The following is a 15,173-nucleotide window of genomic DNA, read 5'->3' on the forward strand; positions in this document are numbered from 1 at the left end:
CCAAAAATAAATGCAAATGTAATGGTACATCCAACTGGGGAAAAAAAAAAAAAAAAAACCTCACCAAGAGCTTAATAGCGGATCAATTGATCTCTTATCCTACTTGTATGAAAACCACTATGATACTCACACAGAATCTTAAATTCTCCCCAAAATTTAAAAAAAAAAGAAAAGAAAAAAAAAGTTAGTTAGCTATTACACAAATGGACATGTGGTTTCAAGTTTCACATACATTGTTCCCTTATCCCTTATCGCACCTTATCTCTTCTCACATATTTGTTCTCCATTTTTGTGCAGTTATACTGCCTTTCTGGCATTCATCTTCCCCTTTCATTCCAACATTCCCGACTCTTGTTCTACCCTACCCAACAATCACACACACACACACACAGCACCTGTAAAAAAGCAGTGTTATAAGACTGAATCCAACACTTCAATCTAAGACGACCAAATTAAAACATGATTGTGTCATCCCAATTCCCTGTCGAAAGATTCTGTGTACAAATGAAGACACTCACACATTTTAATGAACTTTATTTGAGCAAGCATATTGTCAATTTAAGAGAACATCACATTGCTGGTTCTGTCAGTTCTCACCTCCCTTCTAAGAACATGACATAGCCAGGCATTAAAAGAAATAAAACAAGGCAGGAATGCTTAACGGCTGTTTACTCCCTGTACTGTGGATTTTTTTTTAAACCCCCAACATAATTTTTGTCTGTTTTTCCTTTTTTATTCATTTTTTAAATACCTTAACTAGGCCTAGAATGCTTGTCTCTAGACCTGGCTCGTTCTAGTTTCTTTTTTAAATATGGTTTTAGATGTTTTGCGATGTTTTCTGTGTTTTAGTTTTTTTTTCTCCGATGTTTACTTTTCCCCCTCTCTGAAGATTCAAGGTTGCGCACCCCTGTAAAACAGAGATATCATGACCTCAGTTCACCAACAGACTGAACATTTGATGCGAGTGGAGAAACACAAACAAGAACAAAAGGAACATTTTACCTTGGCTTAAACACTTGGCACACCAGCAGAGTTGGTCACAGTTTTTTGAGCAGCTTCTTTAGCCTGGTGAGCCTGGAGCACGGCCACCGCCTCGTCAACCTGTCAGACATTTGACAAAACATTTATGCTTTTCAAATACTTTCCATTCCATAGAGTTCACAAAAACAACCATTCAACAAGTCCAACCTTGGAGCGCAGAGACTCCGGAGACTCCAGCATGTGGAGGAGCTCAGAGTTGTCGATTTCCAGCAGCATACCAGTGATCTTGCCAGCCAGGCTGGGATGCATATTCTGGATAAGTGGGAAGAGACGCTCACCTGGGAGAGAAAAAGAGGAAAATTAAGCATTAACCTAATTTTATAGTGTGGTGGGAGGAACAAATAAGAAAAATCCAAAAACTCAGAAATCTTTACCCAGCATCTGCTTCTGTTCCTGTGGAGGAGCAGCGGCGAGCATGGAGGCCGTCAGTGGTTCCTGTCCTTGCACATGCACAGCAGGCTAACGAAGAGAGGAAATCAGAAGAGTAAACACAAAAATCACATCTTTTAGATGTGACGGGATTTATGTTGCGCAGAGTCTTACCTGCTGCATGGTAACCTGAGGCGGTGTGTTCATGTGCTGCTGAGGGTTGCGGACACTGGGTGCGTATTTGTACTGAGGCACGCCGCGTACTGGAGGAGCAGAAGCTGCAGCCGCTGCAGTGGAGGGCCGTGGACCCATAGTCTGAGCAGCTGAGAGAGCAACAGGATCAAAATCAATTGAAATAAAATGGATTTAATTAAAATCATCTCAACTTGTCTGTTCAAAACAGTGCACATTTATGAAACCTAATTTTTCCCCGTAACAAAACAACAGGCTATATATTCTCAACTGAGACAAATCTAACTCAGATGTAGACTCATAACAAATTTTCAGTTGATACCAGAATCAAAATGAACCAGAGTACAAAAAGTCTAACTTTTTTTCCTTTTTCAAAGTTGTATTTCTCAAACATTTAAAAAAAATAAATAAATAAATAAAATAAATAAATATAGTGTATAGTGATAGTCTTGGCTCATTTGCAAAGTTTGTTACATATACTAAATGCTGTGCATTTAAAAAAAAAAAAAAAAAAAAGCATCTGATCTGGGTCAAAAAAAGAACAGAATGCATTATGGGTGTGTTTTTAGAGGAACCATCATTTAAACCAATGGTCATTGCAGCCAAGAAAGTTTAATAGTAAGAATTTAATTTGATTCAGGCATGTTTGATTAAGGTTGGATATAAAACTAGGGATGTGCGAGACTAGTCGACTAAATATATCCCTAATATAAACCAGCCAGGGTGCAAAACTTAGTTCCTGGAGGGCCACAGCCCTGCAGAGTTTAGCTTCAACCCTAATTAAATGCACTTGATCCAGCTCATCAAGTCCTTCAGGCTTTCCAAAACTACGGCTGTGTCCAAAAGCTTAGGCAGCTGACTTGCTGCATATCAGGCAATGACTCTGCAGACAGCGTTTGCACATGAAGGTACTTCATACCTTCAGAGGCAGCGTAACGGTTTAATTATCTACAGCAAAATAAAGAGCTTTGGTGATAACCAAGCAAATATTTAATTACTACAATAGTAATTTCTTGGTAGAAATTACCATCAAAAGTGGAAAAAGTTGATAAAAAAAAACAACAACAAAAAAAAAAAAAAAAAAAAAAAAAAAATAATATACATTTACACACAACCTCAACTTTCAGACGTTATCTTTATGTTTTAGGCTGTTCAACTGTCACGGAATGGAACAGGATTGTGGGATAAAGGCAGGGAAGGATGCATCTATGCGGCCTTAAAAATTGATCAGGAAGTGAAACTAACATTGGATTCGGACATGCCTTGATGCCTTCCTACCTTGAATGCATCCTCCAAAGACAGCATTTTTCAGCTTTCAGAAAGCAATCTATAGGTCTGTGTTGGAGCAGGGTTGGAACTAAACTCTGCTGTGGCCCTCCAGGAACTGAGTTTTCCATCCCTGATCTAAACTTTGCAGGAAGGTAGATCTCCAGGAACATGATTGAGCACTCCTGGACCAGACTAAAGGCCCCAATATACTTCAAATATCGAAGAACAAACTGGTGTAAAGTCAAAATGAAGTTTGTTTGGAGTTTGATTCAGGGGTTCGAAAGAGCTTGCCAAAGCAAGCTTTCTAGAAAAGACTCACCAACACGCTGAGTGGACATCATGCGGGGCACCTGTGATGCAGGACGCATGGTGCTGAAGGTCTGAGGTCTAGGGGCAGATGGGCGCATTGTGCCTGGCATGTTTTGGAAGTCTGTAGGAAATGTTAAATATCTATATTAGTATGAATCAGTACTTCATGAATCAGTGACATTTGATTCATTTATTACTGCAGGTTTCTGGTATAAAAAGTTGACTTACGCTGAGGCCGGACGCCTTGTGTGGTCCAACGGGGACTAGGTCTGAGTTGGGCGAGCTGACTTGTAGGGTAATATGCAGCTCTGTTCTGGGCCTGTGATGCAAGAAATTCATTAAATGGAGTAGAAATATGTCACTTTGGAGAAAAGCGTCTGCTAAATGATTAAATGTAGAAATAAGAAGTAATGCTAATCTAAGCAATATGACAACCAACCAAGTGACTGTGCTTACCTGCGGAATGGCAGCCATGAAGTATCCTGATGGAGGTGCAGGTTGGTAGGGGTTGATAACTGGGTTTGGCACTGCACGGACACTGGCCATCCTCTGCATGTACTGGTTGGTGAGATGGGCCTGCCGTTCCTCTTTGCGCTGAGCAAGAGCCACATACAGTGGCTTAGTAGCCACAATACGGCCATTCATCTCAGTCACTGCTTTAGTGGCTTCCTCAGGGGAAGAGAAACAAACAAAACCGAAGCCTTTACTGCGACCACCGTCCATCATGACCTGGGAAGGAAGAGGGAGAATATTTCAATTTTTGTCCAAAAGGCAACATACAACTTAAAATTAACATGAAATTGTATTTGCAACCCATTTTACTTCAGTAATATACATTTTTCAGAGTCAAACTCCATCAAATGATAGAGAAAAATTAGAATGGAACATTTTATCAATTTTTTTAAGACCGCCATTGTGTACATTTAGATCTTATAGGACATGTATGTTCTGTTATATATAAAAAACTAGGTCAGTTCAAAATCATACCTTGGCACTGGTGATTGTTCCAAAGGGAGAGAACTCTTTACGAAGACGCTCATCATCAATACCATCATCCAAGTTCTTAACATAGAGATTGACACCCTGTAAAGAGATCAAATGGCGATGAAGAACTGCATCTTTGAGGGCACTTACAATGCACTAGATTTAATAAACTAGTAAATACAAATATAGCTGCAAGCAGCGATGATGGGTCCTATATTCACAGAGACTGAGGGAGTGAGAAGGAGGGGAGGACAGAGAGAGAGATTGAGATTCAGAAGATTTAACATTTTAGACAAAAAATAAAATCTAAACTGTGACAATGTAGTCTTTGATAATGTCTAAATATATATCCAAATGCTATACCTGATAAAAAGATTATGTCTGAACAATTTTATCAGTCTGAACATTGAATTTTCAATTTTTTTTAAATTTTTTTTATAAATAGGCCTATGCTGCCATCTAGTGTTTATACTATATTAAATTTGATTTTCTTTCAACCAGATCTAAACACTAATCTGCCTATTTTAACTTAAACATACTGCTTTAATTGAGAGGGGGAAGATTTTTTTTTTCTCTGATATTAGTATTTTATGTAGAAATAAAGGGTGCATAATTTATTGGTAAGAAGATAGACTCTTCCGGTTTCCCTTTTTGTCCTTATTTTAATCCCTCGCCATGGCAACACCATTTGAGAAATCCAATATCCGTTCACAATTTAGAATCTTCAATATACTGGCATCATGTTGAGAAAGTTTGGTGTGAATCATATGACAGCCATTGGAACAGTAGTTAAAAATTCAGAGCTTGATAAATAAATAAATAAATAAATAATCATATTCAAACAAAAATAAGACTTCCTGTTGTTCGGAGTTAATGACTGTAAATTATAAAGTTGTCCGGCTCAATGAAAACATTATGTACTGATTTTGGTGACTGTAGGTAAAACTAACCCTAAGTGGCACTTTAGAGCCCCTCCTCCACACCCATTTCTAAGGCTTTGTCCATGTCTTCTGGCTGACAACTATGATGTTTATGTTGAGATTCATGCAATTTGAAGCAAGCTAAGAGTCTCAAACACCAAAAAAGAAAGTTTGACATGTTGCCATGACAACAGTATTCTAGATATCAAGAATTCTTTTACAGGTGTAAATCTGCAGTGTCTTAACATTGAAGCAAATTGGGTAAAAATAAGGGCGATTAAGCATTTTGAAAGTGACACTTCCTGCTGCCAGTTGGTGGTGCTATGACTTTGATGGCCTCCTACAACGAACACAGCTGAAGTTGTGTCAAAATCAGTTAATGTATGCAGAAGTAACACTGCCTGTTTCCCTTATTTTACCATAAATTTGTTGCCTTGCTATGGCCAAACTGTTTGAGATATCAAAAAAATCTGCTCACAATTTAATATCCTCAGTGTCTTGGCTTCATGTTGACAGAGTTTGGTTGCGATGAATCCCCAAAGAGGAATATATCAAACTCCAAAGAATGCGTTTTTCAAACAACCCATAATAGCTAACTTCCTGTTGGGTTGCGTACGACTTGGAGTGAGAAAGTTGTTCGGCCCTAAGAGATCTATAACTGTATGAAGTTTGGTTCCAAAGTGTGTGCAAAGTTTCAAGAGTTTTTGAGCGTGTTAAGGGCCCCAAAACTGCCTGAAAGTAAAAAAAAAAAAAAAAAAAAAAAAAAAAAATGAACCAAGGAAAACAGTAGGGCCCTCCGCTTGGGCCCTAATTAAGAACCAAATGCAGTTACACAGCCTAATTTAGGTTCATAAATAAACTATTGTACATAGCCACTACTGCCCCTAGTATCCACCATAAAAAGAACATGGGGCCCATGGACTAAAAAGTCACTGTTGCAGCCATTTTGGCCAGTGCGGTCCACTGAAAAGGAAACACTGAATTTGACAAGGCTGCAGCAGTCAGAGTTCAACTTCACTGACCTGGTAGCGAGTCATGCGGTCCTGCTTCATCTGTTCAAATTTGCGCTTGAGCTCAGTTTGGCGCTCCACTTTTTTCTGAGCACGACCCACATAGATGAGCTTCCCGTTCAGTTCTTTGCCATTCATCTCATCCACAGCCTGTACCAAGAGATCCAAAGGTTGTTCGGTACCGGTTCATCCTATGATTACATTTACTCCAGGAAGTCAAGTATGTTAGTTTGGCCACATTTAAAACTGAACTGACCCTTTGCGCGTCTTCGTGCCTTTCAAAACTCACAAATCCAAAGCCTCTGGACTTCCCATTTTCATCAGTCATGACACGGATGCTCATAGCATTACCTTACCAAATCAGAAAAAATATATATAGTTTTTGAAATATATAAATCAAGAGAGAAATTGTAGTTTTGTGGTTTTATATACCTTACCATATTTGCTGAAGATGTCCTTGAGCTTGTCATCATCCATATCTTCTCCAAAGTTTTTTATGTACACATTAGTAAATTCTTTGGCTCTTGCACCAAGCTCAGCCTCCCTCTCCTTGCGAGATTTGAAGCGCCCTACAAACCTGTTGGCAAAGAGGAGTGTTATTACAATAGGAGAATTTAGTGTATCTCAACATTTATTTCAAGGGGCTGGGAAATGGAACTTAAAATTCATCTACACATTTAGCATCCTTTTCAACAATATACAATACCTTTGTAATTAGGTATGGGCACTAGTACTCAAGTACTCGGAAGTGACAGGGACAATCAATTGTGAAAATTATCAAGTGACTGGTTATGGCATTATGGGTGGTACACTACCTTGAGGTCTGATTAGTTAGTGTTGGGACAGCATGCCATCCAAAACGAACAGTTATTAGAAAATACAGTTAAAGGCAGCGGCAGACTTTCATATACATGACATTATAATGAGAACACTATTGTAACACTAGTGTTGTGAATTCTTTGCGTTTAGCGCAGTTACAGAAAGTGCGCACAGTCGGGAGCTACACATTCTGACTAGAAAGTAACTTAGTTCAGGTTCACATCATTTCATGAATAAATATACAAGAGATAATACACTTAGGCTCTGTATATATCTGAATCTCATATGCATTTGTTTGAGTTAATTAACCCACTATAGCCAAGTGCTTCAGTTTATCTCTTCATTCACTGTTCAGCTTCAGCTCACACAGCTCAAATCGCTTAGGGATGTAGGCATATTCAAATGCAGCAATAGATTTTAGGTGTCTGTGAATGCACCAATACTCAAATGCAATCTTTGAGCAGATTTATAGGCAATATAAAATGAATCTTAAATTTTCAGAATGTTGCTTAAAGGGTTAGTTTACCAAAAAATTTAATTTCTGCCATTAATTACTCACCCTCATGTCTTTCCACACTCGTAAGACCTTCGTTCATCTTGGGAACACAAATGCACAGTGAAGGCTTCCGTGTTTATGTCCGAACGCCGGCTCAGTACAGGCCAAAGCTGCACACGTGAGCAGCACGACGCATGCGTGTGATGCTGACGCAGGAGCTGGCAAATAATGAGTCGGTGTTCTGATAGAACCTAAAAGCACTGGACATAAACAAAAGGGCTGGGAGATTAAATCGATTTACCTTCCTTCGTGGATCAATTCTGAGATTTTCCGAACGCGTCGCGATTCTCTCTTGAATCAATTCTGAGCTTAGTTTTTAACAGCAGATTAACAGCCCTCTAGGCTAGTTTTTAACCACACGCTCAAATGCTGACAAAGAAGATCGCTCGTGCATTTGGCTGAGTTTGACAATGTATTTGCACCTCAGAATGCTTTTATGACGTGAGATTAATGTTAACAGTCCACTGCAAACACCCCTGTAATTCGCTTCAACCTTTTTGAACTTTATGAATGATTATTTATAGAAGGTTCGAGTGGTATGTACGGAATTGGAAGAGAGCAGAGTATGGCTGTTTCTAAAGCATGTAGTGCCATCTGCCGTTAAAAACTAAGCTCAGAATCAATTTGAAAGAGAATCACTATGGATTCGGAAAATCTCAGAATCGATCAAGAATCATTTCTTGATTTGCGATTCAATGATTTATTATCCCAGCCCTAATAAAACAACATATGAGAATGACACAGAAGAGAAGATATTGTTGAATAAAGTCGTTATATTTGATTTGTTTTTGTGCACAAAAAGTATTCTCATCACTTCACAAAATTAAGGTTGAACCACTGCAGTCATGTCACCTGTTTTAACAATGTCTTTAGTACATTTCTGGACCTTGAAATTGGTGATTATATCGCTGTCTCGGATTTCATCCAAAATGTCTTAATTTGCGTTCTGAAGATGAACGAAGGTCTTACTGGTGTGGAACGACATGAGGGTGAGTAATTAATGACATTTTTGGGTGAACTAACACTTTAATTTTATATCACCAGCAAATCATATTTTAGATTAACAGGAATATATTGTAAAAATTCACACTTTAAATCCAAATCAAGTCTGCTTATGTTAGTTAGCAAGTTCTTTTAGCAATTTTACTTCACCCTTTATGCTCAAGTTTGGGAAAACAAATCTCACTTACACTTTTCTGTCATTCAGCAACATGCCGTTCATTTTCTCAATGGCTCTTTCAGCAGCCTCCTGGGTCTCAAAGTGCACAAAGCCGTAGCCCTTTGAGCCATTCTCATCACAAACCACCTTAAGAAAGGATATCAGGCATAAAATCATGCACCCACTGACTGACAGAAGCACTCATGCACAAAAATTACAACATTCACAATCAGATCACTGCAAAGCACCTTCTAGAGCATGTATGTGCCTTACCTTGCATGACAGGATGTTGCCAAAAGCAGAGAAAGTGTCATAAAGGGCTTTGTTATCAATAGACTTATCCAAGTTTTTAATAAAGATGTTTCCAACACCACTTTTCCTCAGAGAGGGGTCACGCTGAGACCACATGATGCGGACAGGTCTACCCTTGATGACGTCAAAGTTCATTGTGTCTAAAGCCCGTTCAGCTGGAAGGGAAAACAATTATTAATTCACTAAATCAAAATGAATTTCTTCTCCTGCACTGAGCCAGTAGCATTTACATTCAGAAAACTTTTCAGTTTTATTCCCATCTATATTCTAAAACTTTTTTTAGTTTATGTATGTATCATTTGTCTGATTTGTATGACATTTTATTAAAAAAATATGGGTTTTTTTTTGTTTTTTTTTGTTTTTTTCTGATTTATGGAGTGATAAAAACTTCCAGATTTCGGTTCTGGAAATGTAAGAAAATTAGTGCATATTTAATTAGATAATAAATATTTAATCATTTGCATATTTAAACAACATTTCGGAAAACGTATAATACAAAATTGTCTCAATGTACTTTGATTAATCAACTGGGGAAGTATATGGTCATATCTACTAGGTCATGTTCACCTGTGGTGTCTTGCCTTAAAGGATTAGTTCACTTTCAGATGAAAATTACCCCAAGCCATCTAGGTCTATATGGCTTTCTTCTTTCTGATGAACACAATCTGAGATATATTAATAAATATCCTCAAGCATCCAAGCTTTATAATTGCAGTGAACAGGGGTCACGGGTATGAAGCTGAAGAAAGTGTCTCCATCCACATCCATCCATCATAAACAATCCACACAGCTCCGGGGGGTTAATAAAGGCCTTCTGAAGCAAAGTAATGCATTTGTGTAAAAAAAAAAAAAAAAAAAAAAATACATATTAGACAAGTTATTAAGTAAAATATCAAGCTTCCGCCAGACTGCCTTCAACTTACGAAGAAAGTGTAAAACTCTTGCAGTTCAAAAAGCTTATGCTACGTCCTACACTTTCCCTATTCAACTTACAGAAAAAGCTTAACTGACACAACGCCAGTTCCATTTTTTGAATACGTAAGGCGGTCTGGCAGAAGCAAGATATTTTACTTCATAGTTGGTCTCGCTCACTGCCATTATAAAGCTCGGATGCGTCAGGATATTTATTAATATATCTCTGATTGTGTTCATCAGAAAGAAGTAAGTAATATACACCTAGGACGGCTTGAGAGTGAGTAAATCTTGGGGTAATTCTCATTTGAAAGTGAACTAATCCTTTAAATTTACACTAGTTACCGAATTTAGGAATCTGAATAAAGCTAGACTAATTAGGCCAAGAATAAAAGTGAGAAATTCAATACATGGACATTACTTGGTCCCTAGTTTTATAGCATTATTCATAATAACCACATTCATTTCTGAACTTCTGAACAAACAAGCATAATCAATGCGATGAAGACACTATCCCAACTAGACAGTTTTATGGGGATTTATCTCTGCTGCACACTCTGCCCCACCCACGCCTTAAATATGACAATCATGCAAGTCATTGCTGTCATGCTACATCACGCGGTGCAACCCTCATCTTAAACCCTTTATAATCAACCGACAAGACATCGATTCATAACATATGGTTGCATGTTGCATATGGTCACTAAAAAGATATTCAAATAGGCACTATATTGATGAACCCCCATATTTATTTGTCAGTGTGTCATTAGCGTAAAAGGCATCTTTTACACCACACTCACCATCTGCAGGCTGCTGGAAGTTGACATAGGCATAGCCGAGCGACCTGCGGGTGATCATGTCCCTGCACACGCGGATGGAGAGGATGGCACCGGCCGGGCTGAACTTCTCGTAGAGCATGGCTTCAGTCACGTCCTGGTGCAGGTCCCCAACATACAGCGAGGCCATGGGGTAACTAGGAGCGCTGGGGTTCATTTTCTCTTCGGTCGCAGTTGTGAACTTGCAGAATTTTACCTGTTTCGCGGCACTAGCGCGTGAGCTCAACTACGTCAGAATATAGTTAGCTGTCAAGCTAATCTAAACACGCCAATTTTAACAATTTAAAACCGTCGACTAAAAGATTATTTATGGAACAATTAAAGCGTTTGGTGCTTCGTTTAAAATGACTAATAAGGGCAACAAAAAATTTAAAACGCGAAAAAATCCAAACCAACGAATCAAGCAAACCGCTAGGCCTTTGCAAGCTCACAGACTATAACGTTATCGTTATTTTTTCAGATTTGTTGCGATGGTTCAAGGTCTCCAGCTCCCACTTCACCAAATTTTATTTATAAAAAGAAAAAAAAAGGATTTTTTGGAGTTTTTAAAAGTTTTTAAATTTTTTTGTATTTTTTTTATTTTTTATATAATGTGTGCCGAGGCAAGCTCCGGAGCACACACGCACTCACACAGCACTAACAGCCGGGGGTTTCGGGAGGGAAGGGGCGGACTGAGCCGTCACATATATACCGGTCGGTACGTCATCCACCGTGCACGCGCATGTAAAAAACGCAATTTGACGCAACAGTCGCTCACCGGTTTGGATGATCATTGGATGAAAAATGCCAGACCCCTCAGATATGTCCAATAAACAGAGCGACGAATAGTTGACTTTTGTCAGAGCCAGAGTCGTATCAAAGAATATACACTAACTATACTCTTTGGCCATATAGAGACGTATTGCCCTGTCCAAATACCCACACTTGCTTGCACTAGACCTACTTACATGACGTATTTGCAAAACTTTAGATGTGTTTTTTTGCATTGCTAAGAACATAAGGTGAATTAAGGTTGATTGGGACAGTTTTTCCAATTCATCTCAATGGCAAAAAGTGTCCCAATCACCCTTAATTCACCCTAAACAATGCCAGGGGTAAATACAGTTGAAAGTACAATAGCAGGTTACAAAATCAAGAAAATATCATACAAATGACACAGTGAGTCTGCTGGATGTAAGGAGAGTGTCTAGATAAGATTTAAGTTCCTTATGAAAAATAAAAAGTAAGGCTTAGCACTCTGAAATTTATATTTATGTAAGAAAAATTGCTAGAAAAATAAATGTATCAAAAAATATTGGTCCTTTGAATCTTTATCAAAATTGTGCTGACCAATATAAGATCTTCGTATAACAAAGAAAAACTTTGTGATGAAAATGTACCTACAAAAATACAAAAATCCTTCCAGAACAGACTTGTATATAAGCATTCCCTGAAGAGATGAGAAATAGATTCGTCTTCAGCACCACAAAAAGAACATAAAGAGTAATTATCAGGAAACATATTTTTAAGTAAAGCTTCACAGGATAAAAAAGATGAAGCAATTTGTAGGACACATCCTTGACCTTATTGGTTATTAAATATTTAGTCCACACTTCCTTCTATGGCATGTTGATAAACTGCCCATTCCAGTAGGACACAGTGTACAGGAGAGAGGCAATCTCATTCTGAAATAGCTGTCTAATTCTCCTGCTCCGACCAGAAGAGTTAGATTAAAAAAAACAAATATTTCGAATCATTGTATCAGAAGGATGTGCAACTGACAAAGAAATCTGGGATCTAGCTGAGTCTCTGAGAAGAGCATCCATTACTATAGCAAACTCTCGTGGAGTGACAGGTATGTTATACTTGTTCAAAAACTCTGAATATGAATACGTGTCCATCAGCATTGCTTAATTGAGAGACCAAAATAAAATTATTATTCACCCAATCTGGGAAAAACAATGACTTATCTTTATAAAGAATATCACAATTATTCCAAATAAAGCACCGCTGAGGACTAAAATTGTGTTTATAAATAAGGTGCCAGACCAAAAGTGCTTGTTTTTAGATAAGTGTTCAAGTGGGTTTGAAGACCGCAAGTGTGTGCAGAACTTTTGATTACCCAATGGGACACCCTTATAGTGCTTTATTTTGATTTTCAATACTGATTTTCAAAATGCAGTGAATTTTTATTTTGCATATTAGGGGCGCTGCACTTTGAATTTTTAAGACATAGGACACTCTTGCTCACTTACCTCCTGTCGCGTGCATGCGCTCTCATGTTGCCAATACCGCAAATGTGGGTATATGGACAGGGCAAATGGCTCTGACTTTTGTGACAATGACGAAAGTGAAAATTAATAACTGCATATTATTATATTATTATATTTTTAATATTATTATTTTATTATTATTATTATAGTTTATTATGTTAATTTCATTTAGAATCAGAAATTGTCTTAATTAAATATTCAAAATTATTTAGATATAGTATTATTTAGATATTAAATTGTGAATAGGCTACATCAACGACCAAAGGAAGCACCGAGATTTGTGTAGTTTATTCTGAAGTCATTAAATATTTCCATTTTTTTGTCTTGCAGAGACTAATTCCATTTGCCAACATTTTATGTATCCTAAACATATACAATTAAATAACATTTCCATGCTATTTGCAGTTTGACAAACTTATAGGTTGACTGGAAATAAAACACAATTAAAATGACACTGTTTTCTCCATGGTAAACAAGTACTGTAACTTTTTGAAGAAAAATAATTATTAGGGGCAAATTTGTTGTATTTGTGATTTTTGAAAGAATTATACACAATAAATATGAAAATAGTTTGTTTATTTGATTCTTTGTTATAATTAATTTATTATTATTATTTAGTTTATGATTGAAAGTCTGGGTCTGGGGCAAGGGAAGTACAATAAAATCTACAAAAAGCATTTAAAAAGTTTTAATTTGACCTTTATATAACAAAAATAGTCCTGTTGGTTATGTTAGTCTGTTAGTCTGTTAGTCCAAAACCTGGGACATAAAATTGCCAAATCAAATAAATGCTCAAGTATCAAAAAGTAATTTATTAATAACTGACTGCACTTCAACCCCAATAATAATGAGTCTTTGCATATATTAGTGGTAGTTAACCTAATTGCTTTGATCGAATAGGACATGATGCTGAAGGGGATATAGTCTTTGATCAGTGCTGCCTTTTATTTACTTTCATAATCCTCACTATTTACTTGTTTAGTTATCAGTCATCATAGTTCATGAGTGAGTATTACCAAAGACTATAGGTAGGACTATAGATAGCATGTAGATGACTGTGCTGAAAATCACCAATAGGGGGAGTAACAGGCCTTGAAGAACTACTGACTGCGCAGATATCGGCACTCAGTGCTGAGCTACACTGATTTAATCTGATCTGTATTTTCTACAGAGACATTCTTTGTTCTTAATCATAACATCACATGAACAAATGTCTATGCTGGATGTAGTAAAATTGTATTTGATTCTTTCTATCTATATCTATCTATCTATCTATCTAAAATGACTTAACGTTACATTTCAACGGCTCTGGTGGTGCTCGTTTCAAAGTTGCCTTCTGAACTGCTGAAGTGTTTAATAATCCACATGTACTGTCTCGCATGACAGTGTGCTTTGTCATTACTCAGAGAAGTTTCTGTCTCCCATCCCTTCCTGCTGGTTACTCATTCTCTTTCCACATAAGTTCTGTTGTTCAGTGCAGTCTGTCCATCTCCATGGCAACACGGGCCCATCCCACAGCCGTAGCCCGAGGCTCTTCACTGACACACCCAAACTGAGAGGAACAATGCCTTTCCAAGGAGCTTTCCAGACATACAGGGACACAGAGATGCTGGAGTTCATTTAATTGGATGGAGAAACAGGAAAAATTCCCGATATTTCCAGGTTTTCTATATTTATAATATCTATCCATCTATCCTCTGCAGTGTCACGGGAACACTGGAGCCCATCCCAGCGTGGGCAGATGACTGGTCCATCACAGGGCTCTTCTCACACACTTTCACACACTCACACACACCTACTTTAGTGTCTATTCACCTATGCTGCATGTTTTTGGATTGTGATGAAAACTGGAGCACCCAGAGGAATTATATTATAATCATAAACCTGAGTTCCCACACATTTTTCTCAGTAAAAAATATTATTTGGACTATTGGATCAAGATTTGTTATTATCAGGATATACTAATTATATTAATTGTATCATATTATGTTACGTTATACTCCCTCATTGGTGTCATACATATACACACCACACATTTTGACTGAATTACTACACAGACTACTGGATAAGGATTTTTTTTTATATATAAATTATTCCATTTTCAAAAAGCAATTTCTAGCCACTGAAATTCACTAATGTTCATGACTTTTAAAGATTTTATTAATCTACATACATTTTCAAGGACTTAAAATTGCCCATATTTGTCCAGGTTTTCCACGAGCAGGTTATCACA

At 37.5% G+C, this 15,173-nt stretch overlaps 1 protein-coding gene and 1 non-coding gene across 2 annotated transcripts; both read right to left on the reverse strand.

Moving 5' to 3' along the window:
• Positions 1–859: 859 nt before the first annotated feature.
• On the reverse strand, positions 860–11,361 carry pabpc1b (poly A binding protein, cytoplasmic 1 b). Its single transcript, XM_048201901.1, has 15 exons — positions 10,653–11,361; positions 8,902–9,095; positions 8,660–8,775; positions 6,532–6,671; positions 6,351–6,445; positions 6,107–6,244; positions 4,168–4,263; positions 3,637–3,909; positions 3,409–3,499; positions 3,191–3,301; positions 1,585–1,733; positions 1,416–1,500; positions 1,189–1,319; positions 1,003–1,101; positions 860–907 (listed from the first exon to the last, which is right to left on the reverse strand). Exons 1-14 carry the CDS (start codon positions 10,843–10,845, stop codon positions 1,009–1,011), a joined length of 1,905 nt encoding a protein of 634 aa, XP_048057858.1. The 5' UTR covers positions 10,846–11,361; the 3' UTR covers positions 860–907; positions 1,003–1,008.
• LOC125276324 lies at positions 5,945–6,081 on the reverse strand. The gene has a single exon (XR_007186644.1). It is a non-coding gene; the product is annotated as a small nucleolar RNA SNORA5 (small nucleolar RNA).
• Positions 11,362–15,173: the final 3,812 nt, after the last annotated feature.

The sequence above is a fragment of the Megalobrama amblycephala genome, linkage group LG9, assembly GCF_018812025.1.
Source record: "Megalobrama amblycephala isolate DHTTF-2021 linkage group LG9, ASM1881202v1, whole genome shotgun sequence".
Taxonomy (NCBI): Eukaryota; Metazoa; Chordata; class Actinopteri; order Cypriniformes; family Xenocyprididae; genus Megalobrama; species Megalobrama amblycephala.

What these genes read in the sequence shown, in the direction of transcription:
- pabpc1b (XM_048201901.1), bottom strand. Translation starts at nt 10,845, where the DNA reads ATGAACCCCAGCGCTCCTAGTTACCCCATGGCCTCGCTGTATGTTGGG. An exon ending in ACCGCATGACTCGCTACCAG is followed by an intron (nt 4,264 to 6,106) that starts GTCAGTGAAGTT and finishes ATCTCTTTACAG; the next exon opens with GGTGTCAATCTCTATGTTAA. An exon ending in TCATGGCTGCCATTCCGCAG is followed by an intron (nt 3,500 to 3,636) that starts GTAAGCACAGTC and finishes CTTGCATCACAG; the next exon opens with GCCCAGAACAGAGCTGCATA.